Consider the following 26,252-nt stretch of genomic DNA (forward strand, 5'->3'; position numbering starts at 1 on the left):
ATCATTAATAATAATTAGAGGTCAAAACATCTAATAAACAAATTAGACCAATGATTAACCTATAATTTTTGCACTATAATAAATTCTACACCACTTACTAATTCCGTGTTCAAGAATTTCCATTATTTATTTAGTGAGCCTAAATGAACCTATTGATTATAACTTCTAAATAAACATTAAAATTCATCCTAAACAAAATTAGTTATAAAATCACTTATTAGTTTTTTTACCACATGTCTACCAAATTTTGTCATTCTTTCTAATCCAATATTCTAAAATTGGTGCGAACAAATAACATGCCTAATAACAATTCACACATATATACTCAATAATTCACATACACATGAATTGCCAAATCACATCATTCTAATATTACAACAATAATTCACAAAATTCATAAACTAACTCAAAACATGATTTCAAAAATATATCCAATTTTGGGTTACCAAATCACATCATTCTAATATTTATTTTTAGACCAATGTTTCTAAATTATTTAATTGGATTTTCAATACAAAAGAATTTCTAGTAAACATCCAAAAATCAATTATGAGCAAACAAAACTATTCTAAATGCAAATAAATATCAAACACTTGAATGAAAGATTCATTACCATTTTTACCATTAATAAACTAAATATATTATTTCTAGTTGATGGTTTTGGTAGTGCTACAATTTATTACTAAAATTTGGCTCTACTATTAGTAATAAATACTTGACCAACTAAAAACAACTACTTAACCTTAACTCCACGTACAGATAGTCCACTTTAGCCAAACGGAATATTTGCTGAGTACGTTGATGTGTACTCACCCTTGCTTTAAAAACCACCCCCACCCCAGGTTGTCCCCACTGTATTTAGTGCAAAGGAGGAGATGCAGGCAACATGGAGAACTTTGTGGAGTTCTAGGACTACGACGAGTTCTAGTTATGTTAGTGGCAAACCCCCAGTCAGCTGCTTGTGAAAGCCTTATCTGCTACGTTTCGTATTCCGCACTTTGATAATGTTAATGACTATGTTATGTTAAAGACTCTGTGGATGTCTTGGACATCTTGATGTAATAAAGTACCTATTCTGCTATTTTACTTTGAGCAATGTGTGATGATGTACAATTATGTAATCGCTGTGTACGTGAAGTTCTGATCCTGGCACGTACATAGTTCACATCTGGTTTGCCTTCCAAAACTGGGTGTGACATAAGTGGTATCAAAGTCTTGTTGACTGTAGGTGTCACACCCAGTTTTGGAAGGCAAACCGAATGCGAACTATGTACGTGCCAGGATCAGAACTCACGTACACAGCGATTACATAAATGAACATCATCACACAATGCTCGAATAATGACATAAAAGAGTATTAACTTATTACATCACAGAGTCATAGACATCCACATAGTCATTGTCTTAACAGGTAAATCAAAGTACTAGCGAAAAGCAGTAAAGATAAGGCCTTCACAGGCAGCTGACTGGGGGTTGCCGCCAACCCACACCTAGAATTCGTCGTAGTCTTGAAACTCTTGGAAGTCTCCTTCCACGGCTTCACCTTCTCCTGAGCAGTGGTTACAGTGCGGGCAACCTGGTGTTTTGTGGTAAAGCAAGGATGAGTACACATCAACGTACTCAGCAAATGTCCCGTTTGGCTGAAGTGGACTAGCTTTATGTGGGGTTAGGCTCAAGCAGTTGCTTTTAGTTGGTCAGGTATTTATCATTAGTAGAAGCCAGATTTTAGCATTAACCAACCCGTAAACCATTTCCTCATCGAGGAACATCATCATCATAGTCGAACCAAAACCATAACATAATCCTTGTATCTCGAACCATCTGTATCTCTAATCAAAGAGGATCCCAAGGCTGCTCTTAACCGTGAGCACGGCTGATATATCAGTTTCACTACCCTCTGCAGAGGTTGCACACTTTACCCATGAGTCATGATTCCCTTTCTACCCGGGGAGAGCTAATCCCCATTGACCACTACCTAGGTGGTCCGGCAGGGCATCACTACGTAGCTTTTACAAAGATTCCCTAGAGATCATAGCTGCCCGTTAGGTTTCTCCAGTTTGATAAACACAGTACCCCTCCCCGCAGGAGAGTGACTAACAAAGAGCAAAACGAAAGAACCTCGGCACTCAGCCTCGGCAGAGCAAGCACTGTGCCTGGACCCCATTGACGGCACGACGGCTAAGCAACTACACCTCTAGTTCATCTAATTAATCAGCTAAGGGCATCCCATTTCACCCTCATGGTTGCACTGTTATCCCGGGTGGTCTCTCAACGAACAGGTCCTTACGGAGAGGTACTCAGGAAACAGCCTGAGCCCCCTAGAGTATCACAAGATCATCAACATCATCAGGATAACAGTATCATAAATAGTCACATCATGTTCATTGATTAAGTTAAGGCAATAGCAGAATGCTAACCATAACAGCCCATAAGGTCATCAAGGATAAAGTAAAGTGTAAAGCTAGTCAATCCTTAGGTTTCAAGTAAGTAATGCGGGGTAGTAAGTTATGAATGAATAGGACATAATGGGTCAGAGGACACTTGCCTTCACCAAACTGCTGATCAGGGACTTCCTCTGCAACCTCCTCGGGAAACACAGACTGCTCGTTGTCTACGTAAAGTAATCATTCACACTATGCACTTGGGAAGATAACAAACAAAAAGCAACATACCAAACATATGCAGCAGAGAGATCACAAGTTCATAGTAGAAAAGGGATAGGCACTCTGGTGTTCCCTAGGTCTGGGGTAGAGAACTATACAAAGTGATTCATTATCCACTAATTAGGTCTAAGTCAGTGGTGGGATTAAATTATTACCTGGTTTTAAGTTCCTAAACTTAGGTGTTTAAGTCCATAAACTTAAGTACTCCAACTTTTATTAAAGTCTACCAATTTCTAATTATCTCAAATAGGGTTCCAATAACCTTAATCCTATCCTAATGATTAACCATTAATTGGTACATGGAAACAGCAGGGAAACATTGTTTAAATAGATAGACAAAAACATCATGAGCATTTTGCAATTTGAAGCACCTAATTTGGAGTCCATATGACAAAGTTATGAATTTTACAAGTTTAGGGGTTAAAAATATACCCTAAATACCTATTTTGAATTAAATAAAAGGTCCGAGGACCTAACTGAGAGAAACCAGGGACGGCGGGTTTAAATTCCAGAAAACCGGGGGTCTCTTTAAGAAAATGCGCGGGCGAAGGGGTATCGGGCTCCTACGGCCGTCGGATCTCAGGCGGACGGCCAGGATTAGATCCGCGGGCGGGCGCGCGAGCGAGCGGCGGCCTGGGCGGCTGACAGGCGGGGCCGGGCGGGCAGCGCGGGCGCGGCGGCTGACAGGCGGGGCCGGGCGGGCAGCACGGGCGCGGGCGAGCTGACAGGCGGGGCCGGGTGGGCAGCGCGGGCGCGGGCGAGCTGACAGGCGGGGCCCAAACGGCAGGGAGGCGGGGTGTGGGGGAAGCAGGCCTGGGCCGCTGGATCTCCGGCGGACGGCCAGGATTGGGCTTGGCCTAATTAAAACGGGGCCGCCCGATCTGGGACGGACGGCGGGGATCGGGTGGCCGGCCTTGGCTTCTCCTACGGCTAGCTGGGGCGGCGGCGCTCGTCCCCGCGGTGGAGGGCTCGCCGGAGACGAGGGGCGCGGGCGCTCGGCGGGTCTCTGGGGCGACCTGAGCGGCCGGGAAGGTTGGGGAGGGCACGGGGAATCGCCCGGTGGGGGCTGGGTCGGGGCAGGGACACCGGAGGGGGGCGGTTCACGGCGGAGCGGCTCGGCGGCGGCATAAAACAACTCCGGCGAGGAATTAAGCGCAGCAGAAGGCAATACACGGGTTTGGAGGGGGCGGGAGAGGTTCTTTACCTCAAGGCGGGCTCTGGGGACTCCTCGGCGGCGGCAATGGCGCGACGGTGGCCCGGGGCGACGGTGGCGGATCTCCGCGGCTGCACAGAGGACGTCGGGTGAGCGCGGGCAGAGAGAAATAGAGAGGGGGAGAGGGAATTGGGGCGCGTCCCGGGTTGCGGACGTCGAGGCGGAGCTCACCGTGGCAAAGGGCACGGCGGAGCTCCAACGGCGACGGGGAAACGAGCTCGGGACGGCGGGGGTTTATGGCGGCGGCGCTCTAGCGTGCGCGCAGCGAGGGGGAGGTGAGAGAGGGGTCTGTCGGTGCGCAAATGAGGGAGGGGGAGAGGGCGAGTGGGGTCCTGGCTCAAGTGGCCAGGGGCGGGGCGGTTGCGAGCTCCACGCGCGACGTGGGCGCGGAGAAGGCGGCCGCGCGCAGCTCGGGCGGCGGTTACGCGAGGACGACGGGGCTGACAGGCCGGGCCCGCGAGCAGAGAGAGAGGGGAAAGCGGGGGCGGGCGCGCGGAAGGGGGCCGCGTTGACGGGCGGGCCCGCCAGGGCAGAGAGAGCGGGGAGGAGAGCGCGCGCGCGCGGGATGGGCCTAGCTGGGCCGAAAGGCTGAGGGGGCGGCGGGGTTGGGCTTCTTTCCTTTTCTTTTTATTCTGAAATTTGTTTTCTCTTTTCTTTTTATTTTCTCTATTTGATTCAAATCCAAATAAGCCACAAATTCAAATTAGACTTTCCAAGAATTATGCACCAAGCAAAAGTGAAATCTGGGGTTCAACATGATGCAACAATTCATACTCTCTTAGGGTTTAACCTATTAAACTATAATTACAAATAAAATAAGCACTTTTCCCCTATAGAAATGAGAAAGAAAAGAATGAGGAAGGATGAGAAAAGGGAAGTAACACCTGAATTTGTGAATATGAGCAAAGAAATTTTATACCCCCAAATTCAGGGTGTTACAAACCTATCCCCCTTAGAAGAATCTCGCCCCGAGATTCAAGGTTGGTCAGCAAAGAGTTCGGGGTATTTGGCTTTCAGATCATCTTCTCGTTCCCAGGTTGCTTCTTCCTCCGAGTGATGACCCCATATGACTTTGCACATTCTGATGGTGTTCCTCCGGGTGACTCTGTCTGCAAACTCCAGAATCTGCGTTGGCTTCTCTATGTAGGTCAGATCCTCCTGGACCTCCAAACCCTCCACTGGCAACTGTTCTTCTGGTACTCGCAGACACTTCTTCAATTGCGACACGTGGAACACATTGTGCACTGCCGACAAACTTTCTGGTAGGTTGAGTTGGTAAGCCACTTCTCCACGCTTTGCTTGAATCTGATATGGTCCAACGTACCGGGGTGCTAACTTGCCTTTAACTCCAAACCTTCTGACTCCCCTGATAGGTGACACCTTCAGATAGACGTAATCTCCCACTTCAAAACTCAGTTCTCTTCTCCTTCGGTCCGCATAGCTTCGCTGTCTTGACTGGGCTATCTTCAGATTCTCCCGAACCATTTTGATATTCTCTTCGGCTTCAAGCAAGATGTCGGGGCCAAACACCTGTCTCTCTCCAGGCTGGTCCCAATGCAGCGGAGTCCTACAACTCCGTCCATAGAGTGCCTGAAACGGCGACATCTTCAAGCTGGCCTGATAACTATTGTTGTAGGAGAATTCTGCATAAGGTAATCTTTTGTCCCATCCTGACTTGTCTTGCAACGCACAGGCTCTCAACATATCTTCTAGTATCTGATTAGTTCTTTCAGTCTGACCGTCTGTCTGCGGGTGATAAGCTGAGCTGAAGTTCAAATGTGTGCCCAAAGCTTCTTGTAGCTGCTGCCAAAAATGAGATGTGAACTGCGTTCCTCGATCTGACACTATCTTCTTCGGCACACCATGAAGGCAGACTATCCGTGACATGTATAACTCAGCTAACGTTGCTCCGGTGTATGTTGTCTTCACAGGTATGAAATGGGCCACCTTCGTTAAGCGGTCCACAACCACCCAGATGGAATCATAGCCGGCCCGGGTACGAGGTAGGCCAACTATGAAATCCATCCCGATCTCATCCCACTTCCACTGAGGAATCCGCAATGGCTGCAACAATCCGGCAGGCCTCTGATGCTCTGCTTTGGTCCTTTGACAGCTATCACAGATGGCGACATATTCTGCGATTTCTCTTTTCATGCCATACCACCAAAACCTCCTTTTTAAATCCTGATACATCTTCTCGCTCCCTGGGTGTATGGAGTAGGCTGTCTCATGAGCTTCCTTGAGGATCAGTTCCCGAATAGGTTTGAGGTCGGGAACACACAATCGGTCCTTGAACCATATTACTCCCTCTTCGTCCTCTCGAAAGTCTTTGCCTCTTCCTTCTTAGATCAGCTGCCGGATCTTGTTGATGCTTTCATCGTCCTTCTGCCCTTCTTTGATCTCCCGCTCTAGGGTGGGCTCTAATTCCACTGTTACTCCTTGCGTACTGTTCAGGAAACCGAGGCTCAGTCTGTCGAACTCTTTGGCTAACTCATACGGCATCGGGTACGTGGCCAACATATTGACTTGACTCTTCCTGCTCAGAGCATCTGCAACAACATTGGCTTTGCCTGGATGGTAATGTATCTCCAGCTCGTAGTCTTTGATCAGCTCCAACCATCTTCGCTGCCTCATGTTTAACTCTGACTGGGTGAATATGTACTTCAGACTTTTATGATCTGTGTAGATATCACACTTCTGCCCGTACAGGTAATGTCTCCAGGTCTTTAAAGCATGAACCACTGCTGCCAACTCTAGGTCATGTGTGGGATAATTTTTCTCATGGATCTTCAGCTGTCGAGATGAGTATGCTACAACTCTTCCTTCTTGCATTAGCACACATCCCAATCCGGTGTAAGAAGCATCGCAATACACTGAGAATGGCTTGTGAACATCAGGCAGGACTAGCACAGGAGCTGTAGTCAATCTATTCTTCAGTTCTTCAAATGCTTCCTGACACTTTTGAGTCCATTTAAACTCAACTTTCTTCGCTAGCAACGCTGTCATTGGCCTAGCAATCTTTGAGAAGCCTTCAATGAAACGCCTATAATATCCAGCCATTCCAATGAAGCTCTTGATCCCACGAACATCCTTCGGTGCTTTCCAGTTCAGGATATCTGCTACTTTCTTTAGATCTACTGCCAACCCATCTTGGTTTATGATGTGACCTAGAAATAAGACTTCATGAATCCAGAACTCGCATTTGCCCAGCTTGGCATACAACTGATGCTCTCGAAGTCTTTGCAATACCATCTTCAAATGTTCTACATGATCTTCCTCACTTTGAGAGTATATGAGAATATCATCGATGAACACTACCACGAACTTGTCTAGATAGTCCATGAACACACTGTTCATCAGGTACATAAAGAAGGCTGGCGCATTTGTCAAACCAAAGGACATAACTGTGAACTCATATAACCCGTACTTGGTGATGAATGATGTCTTCGGTATATCTGAGGGTCGGATTCTGAGTTGATGGTAGCCTGACCTCAGATCTATCTTCGAGAATACGCTGGCACCTCTGAGCTGGTCGAACAAATCTTCTATCCTTGGCAGGGGGTACTTGTTCTTGACAGTGACTTCATTCAAGGCTCTGTAGTCTATGCACATCCTTTTGGTACCATCTTTCTTCTCTACAAACAACACTGGAGCGGCCCAAGGCGAGGTGCTTGGCCTGATGTAACCCTTCTCTAACATCTCATCTATCTGCTTCTTGAGTTCCACCAATTCTGGTCCAGACACTCGATAGGCTCTTTTGGAAATGGGGGCGGTACCAGGGATAAGCTCTATGGCAAATTCGACTTTTCTCTCGGGTGGCATGCCCGTTAGCTCCTCGGGAAACACATCCGGAAAGTCCGACACAACCTTGATAGCCTCGAGCGGGTTAGGCTCCTTACTATCAACTGAAATATGGTGACAGACTCCCTCCGCTGATTTAGGCATCCTTAGCTCGGCCACTACCTCTTCTCCTGACGGGGACTTCAATGTTACGGTCCTCTTGTCACAACTAACATTTGCTTCATACTTCATTAACCAATTCATCCCTAGAATAACATCTATCCCAGGGGTGTCTATTACTATTAAGTCACTGGGGAATCCTATCCCCCTTATTTCCACCATTGTATTTGAGCATATTTTATCTGTTTGCACTTTGCCACCAACCGAATTAATCCTCATGGGCGGCATCATTGCCTCTACTGAGATGTTATGCAATTCTACCCATGTTGCAGTGACAAATGAATGAGTTGCACCAGTATCAAATAGCACTTTTGCGGGATGAGATTCGACTGAGAACATACCTACTGCCACATCTGGTGCATCCTGGATCGCCTCGGCCTCCAAGTGGTTCACCTTTCCACGGTTGTACGCTTGGTTACGATTGCCTCCTGTCGGCTGCAGTACACCTTGCCTTGTTGGAGCATTGGGGTTGGTCTGCTGCTGGGCCATCTTTTTTGGGCACTGCATCGCCCAGTGGCCTTGATCTCCACAGTGGAAACATCCTCTGCCTCCTCCTTGGGCTGGGGCTGCTTGGTTGCTCTGATTTGCTGCTGGGGCAGGAAGGCGAGGTGCCTGGTTGTTCTGCTTCTGATACTGATTACCTCCCTGCTGGCTGTGCTGACGATACTGCTGCTGCTGCTGTGGGTACTGCCTCTGAAACTGCTGCTGATGCGGACGCTGATTCTGATTCTGATATCCTTGTGGGTGGCTAGGCCTGCCTTGCTGAGATGAACTGCCTGAGAAACGGGGACGGCTGATGCTTCCGGTCTGGGGTCCACTCATCTTGCGCTTCCGATCTTCCATATCCTTACGCTTCTTCTCAGTCATAACTGCCCTATCGATCAGGTGCTGGAAGGTGGGGAAGGTGTGATTCATCAGCTGGTAATGCAGGGGATCCACCAAACCTCTCATGAACCTGTACTGCCTTTTAGCATCAGAGTTGACGTCTTTAGGTGCATAACGAGACAGCTGCAGAAACTTGTCTCAGTATTCACTAACAGACAGGGGTCCCTGCTTCAGAGCCAGAAACTCCTCCTTCTTCACGATCATCAGTCCCTCCGGCACATGGTACCTGCGAAAACTCTCGCTGAATTCTTCCCAGGTGATGGCTTCGGGGTCAGCATGGGTGGCGAGGTAGGACTCCAACCAGGACTGGGCTGCTCCCCTTAGCTAACGGGGACCATACAGAACCTTCTCCCTGTCGTCACATTGGGCGGTGCGCAGTTCCCTTTCCACTGCACGCAACCAGTCTTCTGCATCCATGGGGTCAGCAGAATGGGCGAAGGTAGGAGGGTGCCCTCTCATGAACTCACCACGCTTATCCCGTGGCATCTGGGGCATCTGCACTTGCAGCTGGGGTTGGGGTTGCTGTTGAGCCTGCTGCATAGCTGCCAGAGTCTGCCCAATGGCCTGCACTGCCTGAGTCTGCATCAAGAACATCTGCTCCACTGACATCGGGGGTGGTGGGGGAGGTTGCCTCTGTTGTTCCTCCTGCTGGTCGTGCTGCTCTTGCTGAGCACGCCTGTTGCATCGGCGCCTGTTGTCAGACATCTGTGGAAGACATTCACACATCAGCATTGATCTTACAACCCTTCAGCATAAGAAAAGAGAATACAGAATTCTTCATGACACTGAGTGAACAAAGAGCTTCACTGATCCTCATTATGATTCAACACAGCTTCTCAGATAGAAAGGAAAGTAGAAGTAAATGGTTTCCCAACTAAGCAACTGACTTCATTAACATTACTAGCTAGGCCAAACTGCAGGGGAAACCCACAGGTTGGCAACAGTCATTACAAAGATTCGAATCCAGCACAAGTTCATCATAACAAGCATGAAAGCAACTGATAGGCAAACTAAACTAAATGGAAGCGACTGATAAGCAAACTAAACTGACTACCTAAGACTGAGACATCTGACTCAAGAATTATTACAAACTTCGACGCTAACGATCTAAGGATCCAGATCTATCCTGGTCTTACAGGCACGGGAACCATAAGTGTGGTGACCACGTGGCGGCGAGCGGTATGGGTGCTGAGTCCCAACAGGTGCGGGAGAACCACCCTCCTGGTGATGGCGCTCTGCCAGCTCAGCACGCAACTCCGCAATCTCCGTTCGAGCCCTGCTTAGCTCGTCCAGAGAGTGATCCAGCTCAGTGTTAAGCACTGCGACTAGGTTGACTGTGCTGCTCAACCTAGGGTTAGCCTCACTAACAGGTGAGACAACCACACTCTCAGTGCTGCCAGTAGGGCGGCGGGGGTAGTACCGAAGGTTAAGACCGTCGGCCACCCCACCGAACAAAGAACAGTACTGGGAGAGTGCACGCCGTGCTGCATCCTGCATAGCCGCCTCTGCAGTGTCCCTCTCGGAGATGGAGTAGTGCTCCGAAACGGCCTCCGCACCCCGGAGGTCATCCTCCGGACGGCGAACTAGGCAGGTAGCCTCCCAGCGGTCTGGGTACCTCCCGCGACTGTGCTGGTAGACTACACAACGATACTCGATCGACCAGGTGTGCCGGTCGAAAGCCTGGCGCAGCAAGGTGTCGAGTGCGTCGTGGAAGTGACAACCGCGAGCGGCGTCACGGGTGATGGGTCGGGCGACCCACCCTTCCGCCTCCTGCGGCTCAGAAGACTCCGTGCTATGGTCTGAGTCATCGTCGTCGGGGTCTCCTCCAGGATCTCCTCCAGTAGCTCCTCCAACAGTCGGGGCGTCCCGCGGTGGTGCAGGGGGCGCCTCCAGCTGGGCAACAGAGGAACGGGGCCTCACGGACTCCACCTCTCACTGGGGTGGGGAGGAAGAGCCCTGCTGCTCTCTGTGCTGGCGCCGGCGTTCCTGCTCCTCACGCAGGCGGTGGTGCAGTCTCTCCAGGTGACTCGACTGTCCGGACACGGTGCGGTGCAGAGGACGCTCCGCAAGTCGAGACGGCAAGAAAGGAATCACCGACTTACGTGCAGTGTGTCTAAGACGAGCCATCTACAAAAGACACCGTAAGCATAAGAGTAAGAGCAGAACTAATATGACAAGTGAATAAACCATAGACAGAACAAGATAAAAATTTTAACAAGGTATAATATAGTATATATATATGTAGTAAAACATAGGGTTGGTCGAGGTGACCGACTTTTGAAGTAACATCAGAGGTCAAGGTGAGGGGGAAGGTCAATAGTCCTTAGTACGACCAGTGCTACTCTAGGTCAGCGGTCCTACAGTCAGCACGGCTTTGATACCACTTATGTCACACCCGGTTTTGGAAGGCAAACCGAATGCGAACTATGTACGTGCCAGGATCAGAACTCACGTACACAGCGATTACATAAATGAACATCATCACACAATGCTCGAATAATGACATAAAAGAGTATTAACTTATTACATCACAGAGTCATAGACATCCACATAGTCATTGTCTTAACAGGTAAATCAAAGTACTAGCGAAACGCAGTAAAGATAAGGCCTTCACAGGCAGCTGACTGGGGGTTGCCGCCAACCCACACCTAGAATTTGTCATAGTCTTGAAACTCTTGGAAGTCTCCTTCCACGGCTTCACCTTCTCCTGAGCAGTGGTTACAGTGCGGGCAACCTGGTGTTTTGTGGTAAAGCAAGGATGAGTACACATCAACGTACTCAGCAAATGTCCCGTTTGGCTGAAGTGGACTAGCTTTATGTGGGGTTAGGCTCAAGCAGTTGCTTTTAGTTGGTCAGGTATTTATCATTAGTAGAAGCCAGATTTTAGCATTAACCAACCCGTAAACCATTTCCTCATCGAGGAACATCATCATCATAGTCGAACCAAAACCATAACATAATCCTTGTATCTCGAACCACCTGTATCTCTAATCAAAGAGGATCCCAAGGCTGCTCTTAACCGTGAGCACGGCTGATATATCAGTTTCACTACCCTCTGCAGAGGTTGCACACTTTACCCATGAGTCATGATTCCCTTTCTACCCGGGGAGAGCTAATCCCCATTGACCACTACCTAGGTGGTCCGGCAGGGCATCACTACGTAGCTTTTACAAAGATTCCCTAGAGATCATAGCTGCCCGTTAGGTTTCTCCAGTTTGATAAACACAGTACCCCTCCCCGCAGGAGAGTGACTAACAAAGAGCAAAACGAAAGAACCTCGGCACTCAGCCTCGGCAGAGCAAGCACTGTGCCTGGACCCCATTGACGGCACGACGACTAAGCAACTACACCTCTAGTTCATCTAATTAATCAGCTAAGGGCATCCCATTTCACCCTCATGGTTGCACTGTTATCCCGGGTGGTCTCTCAACGAACAGGTCCTTACGGAGAGGTACTCAGGAAACAGCCTGAGCCCCCTAGAGTATCACAAGATCATCAACATCATCAGGATAACAGTATCATAAATAGTCACATCATGTTCATTGATTAAGTTAAGGCAATAGCAGAATGCTAACCATAACAGCCCATAAGGTCATCAAGGATAAAGTAAAGTGTAAAGCTAGTCAATCCTTAGGTTTCAAGTAAGTAATGCGGGATAGTAAGTTATGAATGAATAGGACATAATGGGTCAGAGGACACTTGCCTTCACCAAACTGCTGATCAGGGACTTCCTCTGCAACCTCCTCGGGAAACACAGACTGCTCGTTGTCTACGTAAAGTAATCATTCACACTATGCACTTGGGAAGATAACAAACAAAAAGCAACATACCAAACATATGCAGCAGAGAGATCACAAGTTCATAGTAGAAAAGGGATAGGCACTCTGGTGTTCCCTAGGTCTGGGGTAGAGAACTATACAAAGTGATTCATTATCCACTAATTAGGTCTAAGTCAGTGGTGGGATTAAATTATTACCTGGTTTTAAGTTCCTAAACTTAGGTGTTTAAGTCCATAAACTTAAGTACTCCAACTTTTATTAAAGTCTACCAATTTCTAATTATCTCAAATAGGGTTCCAATAACCTTAATCCTATCCTAATGATTAACCATTAATTGGTACATGGAAACAGCAGGGAAACATTGTTTAAATAGATAGACAAAAACATCATGAGCATTTTGCAATTTGAAGCACCTAATTTGGAGTCCATATGACAAAGTTATGAATTTTACAAGTTTAGGGGTTAAAAATATACCCTAAATACCTATTTTGAATTAAATAAAAGGTCCGAGGACCTAACTGAGAGAAACCAGGGACGGCGGGTTTAAATTCCAGAAAACCGGGGGTCTCTTTAAGAAAACGCGCGGGCGAAGGGGTATCGGGCTCCTACGGCCGTCGGATCTCAGGCGGACGACCAGGATTAGATCCGCGGGCGGGCGCGCGAGCGCGCGGCGGCCTGGGCGGCTGACAGGCGGGGCCGGGCGGGCAGCGCGTGCGCGGCGGCTGACAGGCGGGGCCGGGTGGGCAGCGCGGGCGCGGGCGAGCTGACAGGCGGGGCCGGGTGGGCAGCGCGGGCGCGGGCGAGCTGACAGGCGGGGCCCAAACGGCAGGGAGGCGGGGTGTTGGGGAAGCGGGCCTGGGCCGCTGGATCTCCGGCGGACGGCCAGGATTGGGCTTGGCCTAATTAAAACGGGGCCGCCCGATCTGGGACGGACGGTGGGGATCGGGTGGCCGGCCTTGGCTTCTCCTACGGCTAGCTGGGGCGGCGGCGCTCGTCCCCGCGGTGGAGGGCTCGCCGGAGACGAGGGGCGCGGGCGCTCGGCGGGTCTCTGGGGCGACCTGAGCGGCCGGGAAGGTTGGGGAGGGCACGGGGAATCGCCCGGTGGGGGCTGGGTCGGGGCAGGGACACCGGAGGGGGGCGGTTCACGGCGGAGCGGCTCGGCGGTGGCATAAAACAACTCCGGCGAGGAATTAAGCGCAACAGAAGGCAATACACGGGTTTGGAGGGGGCGGGAGAGGTTCTTTACCTCAAGGCGGGCTTCGGGGACTCCTCGGCGGCGGCAATGGCGCGACGGTGGCCCGGGGCGACGGTGGCGGATCTCCGCGGCTGCACAGAGGACGTCGGGTGAGCGCGGGCAGAGATAAATAGGGAGGGGGAGAGGGAATTGGGGCGCGTCCCGGGTTGCGGACGTCGAGGCGGAGCTCACCGTGGCAAAGGGCACGGCGGAGCTCCAACGGCGACGGGGAAACGAGCTCGGGACGGCGGGGGTTTATGGCGGCGGCGCTCTGGCGTGCGCGCAGCGAGGGGGAGGTGAGAGAGGGGTCTGTCGGTGCGCAAATGAGGGAGGGGGAGAGGGCGAGTGGGGTCCTGGCTCAAGTGGCCAGGGGCGGGGCGGTTGCGAGCTCCACGCGCGACGTGGGCGCGGACAAGGCGGCCGCGCGCAGCTCGGGCGGCGGTTACGCGAGGACGACGGGGCTGACAGGCCGGGCCCGCGAGCAGAGAGAGAGGGGAAAGCGGGGGCGGGCGCGCGGAAGGCGGCCGCGCTGACGGGCGGGCCCGCCAGGGCAGAGAGAGCGGGGGGGAGAGCGCGCGCGCGGGGGATGGGCCTAGCTGGGCCGAAAGGCTGAGGGGGCGGCGGGGTTGGGCTTCTTTCCTTTTCTTTTTATTCTGAAATTTGTTTTCTCTTTTCTTTTTATTTTCTCTATTTGATTCAAATCCAAATAAGCCACAAATTCAAATTAGACTTTCCAAGAATTATGCACCAAGCAAAAGTGAAATCTAGGGTTCAACATGATGCAACAATTCATACTCCCTTAGGGTTTAACCTATTAAACTATAAATACAAATAAAATAAGCACTTTTCTCCTATAGAAATCAGAAAGAAAAGAATGAGGAAGGATGAGAAAAGGGAAGTAACACCTGAATTTGTGAATATGAGCAAAGAAATTTTATACCCCCAAATTCAGGGTGTTACAGTAGGACCGCTAACCTAGACTAGAATGGTCGCCCTAAGGACTATGGACCCCCACTCTTACCTTGACCTTGGTGTCATTTCAAAAGTTGGTCATCTTGACCAATTCTATGTTATATTACTATCTATATTCTCATCTTATATATTTTTATCTCACCTCATTTTCTGTTTACTTGCTGGTCTTATAGTTCTACTCTCACTCTTGTGCTTACGATGACTTTTGTAAATGCCCCATATTAGATGCACTGCACGTAAGTCAGTGATTTCCTTTTTGCCCTCTCGCCTTGCGGAGCGCCCACTGCGCCGCACGGTGACTAGTCAGTCTAGTCACTTGGAGAGACTGCATCGTTGCCTGCACAAGGAGCAGGAGTAGCATGACTCTTCCCCCTCGCTTCAGTAGGAGGTGGAGTCTGGGAGGAAGCCTTCCCCTGCACCTCAGCCAGAGATGCCCCTTGCACCACCACAGGGCATCCCGGCTACTGGAAGAGACCCTGACAGAGACGACGACGATGACACTGGTGGCAGTTCGAGCCACAGCACCGAGCTCTCGGAGGAGCAGGAGCTAGAGGGATGGATCGTTAGACCCATCACTCGCGACACCACTCGTGGGTGTCACTTCCACGATGCTCTCGATACCTTGCTGCATCAGGCCTTCGACCAACACACTTGGTCTATTGAGTACCTGAGAGCACCTAGAGGGGGGGGTGAATAGGTGATCCTGTAAAAACTTAAACTTATAGCCACAAAACTTAGATTAAGCGTTAGCACAGTAATTGCCAAGTGGCTAGAGAGAACTCAAAACACGATAACCACAAGAAAGCAATCACAGAGTTGACACGGTGGTTATCCCGTGGTTCGGCCAAGTACAAAACTTGCCTACTCCACGTTGTGGCGTCCCAACGGACGAGAGTTGCACTCAACTCCTCTCAAGTGATCCAATGATCAACTTGAATACCACGGTGTTTTTCTTTCCTTTGATCTTTTCCCGTTTGCGAGGAATCTCCACAACTTGGAGTCTCTCGCCCTTACAATTGAGTTCACAAAGAAATACGGAGTAAGGTGGGAATGAGCAACGCACACAAGACTCGAAAATCAGAGCAACAACACACACACAAGTCGCAACAAGAGCTCGCAATGCAACACAAAGAGTTCACAACTCCACAAGAGCTCTATATGCTATCACAATGAAACGAATGCGTGAGATTGATGTCTTGGTGCTTAGAAGAGTTGTAGGAATGCTTGGTGTACTCCTCCATGCGCCAAGGGGTCCCTTTTATAGCCCCAAGGCAGCTAGGAGCCGTTGGGAACAAATCTGGAAGGCCATCTTTGCCTTCTGTCTCGTGGCGCACCGGACAGTCCGGTGCACACCGGACACTGTCCGGTGCCCGATTTGTTTCCATAAACAGCGCATCCGACCGTTGCTGTCTGAGTCAGATCTGCGCACCGTTGGCGCACCGGACATGTCCGGTGCACACCGGACAGTCCGGTGCCCCTTCTCGACCGTTGGCTCGGCCACGTGTCGCGCGCCGATCGCGCGTCCGACCGTTGGCCCGGCCGACCGTTGGCTCACCGGACAGTCTGGTGAATTTTAGCCGAAGTCGCCGGAGAAAAACCCGAGAGCGGCTGGTTTGCTCCACGCTGGTCTGGCGCACCGGACACTGTCCGGTGCACACCGGACAGTCCGGTGCCCCAGCCCGAAACAGCCTTTGGCTGTACACAGCCACTCTCCACTTCTTTTCTTTTCTTCTTCTTCCTGTTTCTAACACTTAGACAAGATATTAGTACACAAAACCAATGTACTAAGGCTTAGAAACATACTTTTACTTGTGATTTGCACTTTGTTCAACCATGGGCACATTTAAGCACTTGTGTTGACATTCAATCACCAAAATACTTAGAAATGGCCCAAGGGCACATTTCCCTTTCAATCTCCCCCTTTTTGGTGATTTATGCCAACACAACATAAAGCAACTAGAACAAGTGCAAAATCACTTAAAATAAAAACTCAAATTGGTTTTGATTCAATTTTGGCATATATGGATCATCCTTTGCCACCACTTGGTTTGTTTTTGCAAATCAAACTCAAATCTCTATTTCTATGTCAAACACACATGTTGAGGCATAAAGAGAGTCATTCCAAAAGAGATTGATCAAAGATTTCAAAAACTCCCCCTATTTCCCATAGTCAAAACTTCTCCCCACAAGAAGCCAACTTTTGACAATAGAGACAATAAAAGACAATAAAAGCTTTTGACACAACAAAAACTCTATTCTACTATTTTCAAAATCTCTCAAGTGGTAGCTGATCCATTTATCACTTTGGCCTTTATTTTCTCCCCCTTTGGCATCAAGCACCAAAACGGGATTAATCTTGGCCTTTTAACCCCATTGCCTCACCAAAGTCTTCAATTAAGAGCAAATGGCAATAAGATGTCATGAGATGAACTTGGAATAAGTTACCCTCTCATCGGAGTGCAGTGGAAGTCTTTCATGGTCCAAGTCCACCTTTTCCCTTTCAATCCTCCTTCGAGACTAAAACATCAAACTCAAGCACATGGTTAGTCTCAAAGGGTCAAGTTGTAACACATCTCCCCCTAAACATGTGCATCACTTTGCAACGGACTTGTGAGGTCCAGGGAGTGTTTGTACAACTTGAGCACCATAATAAGCAACAAAATGCAAAAAGGAACATGATCAAAAGCATAAGTACATGTATGCTACAATTCAATCCAGGTTCCGCAAATCTATGACATTTAGCTCACTACGCAACCTGCAAAAGGTCTTCTCATCTAGAGGCTTAGTGAAGATATCGGCTAGCTGGTTCTCGGTGCTAACATGAAACACTTCGATATCTCCCTTTTGCTGGTGGTCTCTCAAAAAGTGATGCCGGATGTCTATGTGCTTTGTGCGGCTGTGCTCAACAGGATTCTCCGCCATGCGGATAGCACTCTCATTGTCACATAGGAGTGGGACTTTGCTCAGATTGTAGCCAAAGTCCCGGAGGGTTTGCCTCATCCAAAGTAGTTGCGCGCAACACTGACCTGCGGCAACGTACTCGGCCTCAGCGGTGGATAGGGCAACGGAGGTTTGTTTCTTAGAGTTCCATGACACCAGGGACCTTCCTAAGAATTGGCACGTCCCCGATGTACTCTTCCTATCGACCTTACATCCGGCATAGTCGGAGTCTGAGTATCCAACTAAGTCAAAGGTAGACCCCTTTGGATACCAGAGCCCGAAGCAAGGCGTAGCAACCAAATATCTAAGAATTCGCTTCACCGCCACTAAGTGACACTCCTTAGGATCGGATTGAAATCTAGCACACATGCATACGCTAAGCATAATATCTGGTCTACTAGCACATAAGTAAAGCAAAGAACCTATCATTGACCGGTATGCTTTTTGATCAACGGACTTACCTCCTTTGTTGAGGTCGGTGTGTCCGTCGGTCCCCATCGGAGTCTTGGCGGGCTTGGCGTCCTTCATCCCAAACCGCTTTAGCAGATCTTGCGTGTACTTCGTTTGGGAGATGAAGGTGCCGTCCTTGAGTTGCTTCACTTCGAACCCAAGGAAGTAGTTCAACTCGCCCATCATCGACATCTCGAATTTCTGCGTCATCACCCTGCTAAACTCTTCACACGACTTTTGGTTAGTAGAACCAAATATTATGTCATCGACATAAATTTGACACACAAACAAATCACCATCGCATGTCTTTGTAAAAAGAGTTGGATCGGCTTTCCCAACCTTGAAAGCATTAGCAATTAAAAAATCTCTAAGGCATTCATACCATGCTCTTGGGGCTTGCTTAAGTCCATAGAGCGCCTTAGAGAGCTTACACACATGGTCGGGGTACCGTTCATCCTCGAAGCCAGGGGGTTGCTCCACGTACACCTCCTCCTTGATCGGCCCGTTGAGGAAGGCGCTCTTCACATCCATTTGGTACAACCTGAAAGAATGGTGAGCGGCATATGCTAGCAAGATACGAATGGATTCTAGCCTAGCCACAGGAGCAAAAGTCTCCTCGAAATCCAAACCTGCGACTTGGGCATAACCTTTTGCCACAAGTCGAGCCTTGTTTCTCGTCACCACCCCGTGCTCGTCCTGTTTGTTGCAGAACACCCACTTGGTTCCCACAACATTTTGCTTGGGACGAGGCACCAGTGTCCAAACTTCATTGCGCTTGAAGTTGTTTAGCTCCTCTTGCATGGCCAATACCCAATCCGGATCTAGCAACGCCTCCTCTACCCTGAAAGGCTCAATAGAAGAGACAAAGGAGTAATGCTCACAAAAATTAACTAATCGAGATCGAGTAGTTACTCCCTTGCTAATATCACCCAGAATTTGGTCGACGGGATGATCCCTTTGAATCATCGCTCGAACTTGGGTTGGAGGTGCCGGTTGCGCTTCTTCCTCCATCACTTGATCACCTTGTGCTCCCCCTTGATCAATCGCCTCCACTTGAGGTACCTGTACGTCACCTTCGGTTGGGGAATGCACCATAGTTGAGGAAGAAGGTTGATCTCGTTCATCTTGTTCCTGTGGCCGCACTTCTCCAATCGCCATGGTTCGTATAGCGGCCGTCGGAACATCTTCTTCATCTACATCATCACAATCAACAACTTGCTCTCTTGGAGAGCCATTAGTCTCATCAAATACAACGTCGCTAGAGACTTCAACCAAACCTGATGATTTGTTGAAGACTCTATACGCCTTTGTATTTGAGTCATAACCTAACAAAAACCCTTCTACTGCTTTAGGAGCAAACTTAGAATTTCTACCCTTCTTCACTAGAATGTAGCACTTGCTCCCAAATACACGAAAGTACGATACATTGGGTTTGTTACCGGTTAGAAGTTCATACGACGTCTTCTTGAGGAGGCGGTGAAGGTAGACCCTGTTGATGGCGTGGCAAGCCGTGTTCACGGCTTCCGACCAAAAACGCTCGGGGGTCTTGAACTCTCCAAGCATAGTCCTCGCCATGTCGATTAGCGTCCTGTTCTTCCTCTCTACCACACCATTTTGCTGTGGTGTGTAGGGAGCGGAGAACTCATGCTTGATCCCTTCCTCCTCAAGGAACTCCTCCACTTGAAGGTTCTTGAACTCGGACCCGTTGTCGCTCCTTATCTTCTTCACTTTGAGCTCAAACTCATTTTGAGCTCTCCTGAGGAAGCGCTTGAGGGTTCCTTGGGTTTCAGACTTATCCTGCAAAAAGAATACCCAAGTGAAGCGGGAAAAGTCATCAACAATAACTAAACCATACTTACTCCCTCCTATGCTCAGATAGGCGACGGGTCCGAAGAGGTCCATATGCAGCAGCTCTAGGGGTCTTGAAGTGGTCATCACGTTCTTGCTGTGATGCGCTCCTCCCACTTGTTTACCTGCTTGACAAGCTGCACAAGGTCTATCTTTTTCGAAATGCACGTTAGTCAAACCTATCACGTGTTCTCCCTTTAGAAGCTTGTGAAGGTTCTTCATCCCCACATGTGCTAAGCGGCGATGCCACAGCCAGCCCATGCTAGTCTTAGCTATTAAGCATGCATCTAGACCGGCCTCTTCTTTTGCAAAATCAACTAAATAAAGTTTGCCGTCTAATACACCCTTAAAAGCTAGTGAACCATCACTTCTTCTAAAGACAGACACATCTACATTTGTAAATAGACAGTTATATCCCATATGACATAATTGACTAACAGATAGTAAATTATATCCAAGACTCTCTACTAAAAATACATTAGAGATAGAATGCTCATTAGAAATTGCAATTTTACCTAATCCTTTTACCTTGCCTTGATTCCCATCACCGAATATAATTGAATCTTGGGAATCCTTATTCTTGACGTAGGAAGTGAACATCTTCTTCTCCCCCGTCATATGGTTTGTGCATCCGCTGTCGATAATCCAGCTTGAACCCCCGGATGCATAAACCTGCAAGGCAATTTTAGGCTTGGGACTTAGGTACCCAACTCATGTTGGGTCCTACAAGGTTAGTGCAAATATCCTTAGGGACCCAAATGCAAGTTTTGTCTCCCTTGCATTTTGCCCCTAACTTACTAGCAACAATTTTCTTATCCTTTCTACAAATAACAAAGGAAGCATTTAAAGCACAATAAATTGTAGAAGGTTCATTCACTACTTTCCTAGGAGCATGAATAACATTCTTTCTAGGCATAGCATTTTTCCTAGACATATTTCTACCATGCATAAAGGAAGAACTATGAGCATCAAAATCATCATAAGCATTATAACCCCTATAAGCACTTCTATCATGATACAAAAAAGCATGGTTCTTTTTAGTGCTACTAGCCATAGGAGCCTTCCCTTTCTCCTTGGCGGAGATAGGAGCCTTATGGCTTGTCAAGTTCTTGACTTCTCTCTTGAAGCCAAGCCCATCCTTAATTGAGGGGTGTCTACCAACCGTGTAGGCATCCCGAGCAAATTTTAGTTTATCAAAATTACTCTTGCTAGTCTTAAGTTGAGCATTAAGACTAGCTAATTCATCATTCAATTTTGAAATAGAAACTAAGTGTTCGCTACAAGCATTAATATCAATATCCTTACACCTAGTGCAAATTTCAACATATTCAACACAAGAGTTGGATTTATTTGCTTCTACTAGTTTAGCATTTAAATCATCGTTTATGCTCTTTAAGTTAGAAATAGAATCATGGCATGTTGACACTTCACAAGCAAGCATTTCATTTCTCTTAATTTCTAATGCAAGGGATTTTTGAGCCTCTACAAACTTATCATGTTCTTCATATAACAAATCCTCTTGCTTTTCTAAAAGTATATTCTTTTCATTCAAGGCATCAATTAATTCATTAATTTTGTCTATCTTAGATCTATCTAAGCCCTTGAACAAACATGAATAATCTACTTCATCCCCATCACTAGATTCGTCCTCACTTGAAGAAGCATAGGTAGAGTTGCGAGTACATACCTTCTTCTCCCTTGCCATAAGGCATGTGTGACGCTCGTTTGGGAAGAGGGTTGATTTGTTGAAGGCGGTGGCGGCGAGTCCTTCATTGTCGGAGTCGGAAGAGGAGCAGTCCGAGTCCCACTCCTTGCCTAGATGCGCCTCGCCCTTTGCCTTCTTGTAGTGCTTCTTCTTTTCCCTCTTGTTTCCCTTTTCCTGGTCACTGTCATTATCGGGGCAGTTAGCAATAAAATGACCAATCTTACCGCACTTGAAGCATGAGCGCTTCCCCTTCGTCTTGGTCTTGCTCGGCTGCCCCTTGTGACCTTTCAGCACCGTCTTGAAGCGTTTGATGATGAGAGCCATCTCTTCATCATTAAGTCCGACCGCCTCAATTTGTGCCACCTTGCTAGGTAGCGCCTCCTTACTTCTTGTTGCTTTGAGAGCAAAAGGTTGTGGTTCGTTGATCGGTCCATTCAAGGCGTCGTCCACGTACCTTGCCTCCTTGATCATCATTCGCCCGCTGACGAATTTTCCTAAGACTTCTTCAGGCGACATTTTGGTGTACCTGGGATTCTCACGAATATTATTCACCAAATGAGGATCAAGAACGGTAAATGACCTTAGCATTAGGCGGACGACGTCGTGATCCGTCCATCGCGTGCTTCCGTAGCTCCTTATTTTGTTGATAAGGATCTTGAGCCTATTGTATGTTTGTGTCGGCTCCTCGCCCCTTATCATCGCAAATCGTCCGAGCTCGCCCTCCACCAACTCCATCTTGGTGAGTAAGGTGACATCATTCCCCTCATGAGAGATCTTGAGGGTGTCCCAAATCTGCTTGGCATTGTCCAAGCCGCTCACCTTGTGATACTCATCCCTGCACAGAGAGGCTAGCAACACAGTAGTAGCTTGTGCATTTTTATGGATCTGTTCATTAATAAATGAAGGGCTATCCGAGCTATCAAATTTCATTCCACTTTCTACAATCTCCCAAATGCTTGGATGGAGAGAAAATAGGTGAGTACGCATTTTGTGACTCCAAAATCCGTAGTCCTCTCCATCAAAGTGAGGAGGCTTGCCAAGTGGAATGGGGAGCAAATGAGCATTTGAGCTATGTGGAATGCGCGAATAATCAAAAGAAAAGTTTGAGTTAACCGTCTTTTGTTTGTCGTGGTCGTCGTTGTCCTTTTGAGAAGAAGAGGACTCGTCGCTGTCGTAGTAGACGATCTCCTTGATGCGCCTTGTCTTCTTCTTCTTCCCATCTTTGTGCCTGTGGCCCGAGCCCGAGTCGTTGGACTTGTCATCCCTTGGCTCGTTCACGAAGGACTCCTTCTCCTTGTCGTTGATCACAATTCCCTTCCCCTTAGGATCCATCTCTTCGGGCGGTAAGTCCCTTTGTGAAGAGAACGGCTCCGATACCAATTGAGAGCACCTAGAGGGGGGGTGAATAGGTGATCCTGTAAAAACTTAAACTTATAGCCACAAAACTTAGATTAAGCGTTAGCACAGTAATTGCCAAGTGGCTAGAGAGAACTCAAAACACGATAACCACAAGAAAGCAATCACAGAGTTGACATGGTGGTTATCCCGTGGTTCGGCCAAGTACAAAACTTGCCTACTCCACGTTGTGGCGTCCCAACGGACGAGAGTTGCACTCAACTCCTCTCAAGTGATCCAATGATCAACTTGAATACCACGGTGTTTTTCTTTCCTTTGATCTTTTCCCGTTTGCGAGGAATCTCCACAACTTGGAGTCTCTCGCCCTTACAATTGAGTTCACAAAGAAATACGGAGTAAGGTGGGAATGAGCAACGCACACAAGACTCGAAAATCAGAGCAACAACACGCACACAAGTCGCAACAAGAGCTCGCAATGCAACACAAAGAGTTCACAACTCCACAAGAGCTCTATATGCTATCACAATGAAACGAATGCGTGAGATTGATGTCTTGGTGCTTAGAAGAGTTGTAGGAATGCTTGGTGTACTCCTCCATGCGCCAAGGGGTCCCTTTTATAGCCCCAAGGCAGCTAGGAGCCGTTGGGAACAAATCTGGAAGGCCATCTTTGCCTTCTGTCTCGTGGCGCACCGGACAGTCCGGTGCACACCGGACACTGTCCGGTGCCCGATTTGTTTCCATAAACAGCGCATCCGACCGTTGCTGTCTGAGTCAGATCTGCGCACCGTTGGCGCACCGGACATGTCTGGTGCACACCGGACAGTCCGGTGCCCCTTCTCGACCGTTGGCTCGGCCACGTGTCGCGCGCCGATCGCGCGTCCGACCGTTGGCCCGGCCGACCGTTGGCTCACCGGACAGTCCGGTGCACACCGGACAGTCCGGTGAATTTTAGCCGAAGTCGCCGGAGAAAAACCCGAGAGCGGCTGGTTTGCTCCACGCTGGTCTGGCGCACCGGACACTGTCCGGTGCACACCGGACAGTCCGGTGCCCCAGCCCGAAACAGCCTTTGGCTGTACACAGCCACTCTCCACTTCTTTTCTTTTCTTCTTCTTCCTGTTTCTAACACTTAGACAAGATATTAGTACACAAAACCAATGTACTAAGGCTTAGAAACATACCTTTACTTGTGATTTGCACTTTGTTCAACCATGGGCACATTTAAGCACTTGTGTTGACATTCAATCACCAAAATACTTAGAAATGGCCCAAGGGCACATTTCCCTTTCAGTACCGTTGTGTAGTCTACCAGCATCGTCGTGGGTTATACCTGGACTAGTGGGAGGCTACTTGCTTGGCGCGTCGTCCGGACAATCATCTCCGGGGTGCAGAGGCCTTCTCAGAGCATTATTCTATTACTGAGAGGGATTCTGTCAAGGCAGCCATGCAAGACGCTGCACGACTATAATGCCCTAAGTTTGAGAGTTAAATTTTTCTTTCTCCAGCACTCCCCAAATTCGAGCGTTACCTTCCTTTTATCTTTTTTTCTTCTCATTATGCCTTGCCCCTTTTCGAAATTCTAAAGAGAGTTAACTCTATGTCGTGTATTAATAAATCCTAGAAGGGGATTTTTCTTTGGTTGTTGCATCATGCTGAGCCACGTATCTATTCCTCTGTGTGTATTTGCTTGGTTTCCGTGAAGTATTCATTTATTAAGAGTTTGGAGCTAAATAGAAAATAGGAAAAAAACCCCAAGACCCTCCCTCCATTTCCTGCTGGCCTTTTGGCCCGTGGTGCGGCCCTAGCCTCTTTGGGACCGCGACGCGGCCCACCTAGCCGCCCCCCTTCCTCCCTCTCCCCCTCTCGTCTTGGGCCATTTTGGGCAGCCGCGGCCCACCTGGCACACCCCCTCCCCCGTGGCCTGCTTCCCCCCTTTCCCTCCCCTTCCCCTTCGCGTCGTGGGCCGGCGTCGTGGCGGCCCGGTTCAGAGTGCCCCCCCTTTCACCGCTTCGGGCCCACTGGGTGACCCAGCTCGGCGCAGCCCAGCCACCCCCTTTCCCCCCCCCCCGTGCGGTCCAGCCTCCTCCCAGGCGCGGCGCGGCATGGAAGCCAGGCATGGGCGCGTGGTTGGCACAGCCGCCATGCGTCCCGGCCGCCGTTTCTTCAACCGTCACCCGCGATAATCGCGCCCATGACGGGAGTATCGCCCACGACCTCGCTGTGCAGTGCCAATCCACCCAAAACAATCCCATTCGAGTCCTAAGCGTTTTACCCTCTTCCCCAAACCGCACGGCATCGAGCTTCGAAAACGTTCCCTGCCGGAGCTCGCCGCGGAGCTCGCCTGCGCCGTCGAGGTGAATCCTCCCCCTCCTTTCCTCTTCCCTTTCCCCCTCACCTCCTCTGCGTGGTCACGCGTGGCCTGGCGTGTCGCTCGGCCCGCGGCGCGCACCCTGCGCGGCTGCTAACGGCGGCCCCGTGCGGCCTGCTCGCGGCATCCCCGGCGCGGCTGCTTGCAGCGGCTCCGCGCGGCCTACTCTCGGCGCGCCTGCGCTGCTGCTCGCGGCGGCCCCGTGCGGCGTACATCCATGCCCGTCGTGGCTCCCTGCTGCCTGGCGCGTCCATGGCACGCAGCTCGGCCCCCGGCGTGGCTACTCGCGGTGGCACCCAGCGCGGCCCCTGCCCGGCGCTGCTGGCGACGGCATAGCGCGCCCCTGGCGCACACCCTAGCGCCCCCTGGCCCGGCGTGGTCCCCTACGGCCTGGCTCGCGACCATGGCGCGCAGTCGCCCCCCGGCGCGTCCATGGCGCGCGGCTAGCCCGCCTGCGCTGCCTGCGCAGCTAGCCCGCCTGCGGCATGAGCGCGGCTAGCATGGAGACTTGCTCGCTCGCCCATATGGCGCATAACGCCACACATGTTTACTTTCCTTTGTGTGCAAATTGTCGCACGACGACACCCCTCACCATTTAAAAGTGCTAGTGCTAATTGAATTGTGTCAGGAAGCGACATGTTAACTAAGCGTGGAATTAATTGTGATTAGATGATAAATTTATTTACACCTACATTAAACGTCTGTTAGTAGAACTACATTAAATTAAGTGGTTAAGTTCATTCTTTCACTTAGCATGAGTATAATGAGTTATCGACCGTAATAATGGTTATTGTTGGGGACTTGTTCTTAAATGCTTCAGCTTGAGAACAAGGCAACATAGAAAATGTTGAACTGTAAAGTCCTTCGTCCTTCGAAGCATTA

At 49.3% G+C, this 26,252-nt stretch overlaps 1 protein-coding gene across 1 annotated transcript in view; it reads right to left on the bottom strand.

The window, feature by feature from the left end:
• The window catches only part of LOC103628558 (endoplasmin homolog), a 66,214-nt gene extending 40,590 nt beyond the window's left edge, over positions 1-25,624 (bottom strand). Inside the window, exon 1 of the mRNA XM_020538128.2 lies at positions 25,398-25,624. Within this exon, the coding sequence (XP_020393717.2) occupies positions 25,398-25,624 (227 nt within the window). The remainder of the gene's footprint in view (positions 1-25,397) is intronic.
• Between the last annotated feature and the right edge of the window lie 628 nt (positions 25,625-26,252).

The sequence above is a fragment of the Zea mays genome, chromosome 5 (assembly GCF_902167145.1).
Source record: "Zea mays cultivar B73 chromosome 5, Zm-B73-REFERENCE-NAM-5.0, whole genome shotgun sequence".
In the NCBI taxonomy this organism is placed as follows: Eukaryota; Viridiplantae; Streptophyta; class Magnoliopsida; order Poales; family Poaceae; genus Zea; species Zea mays.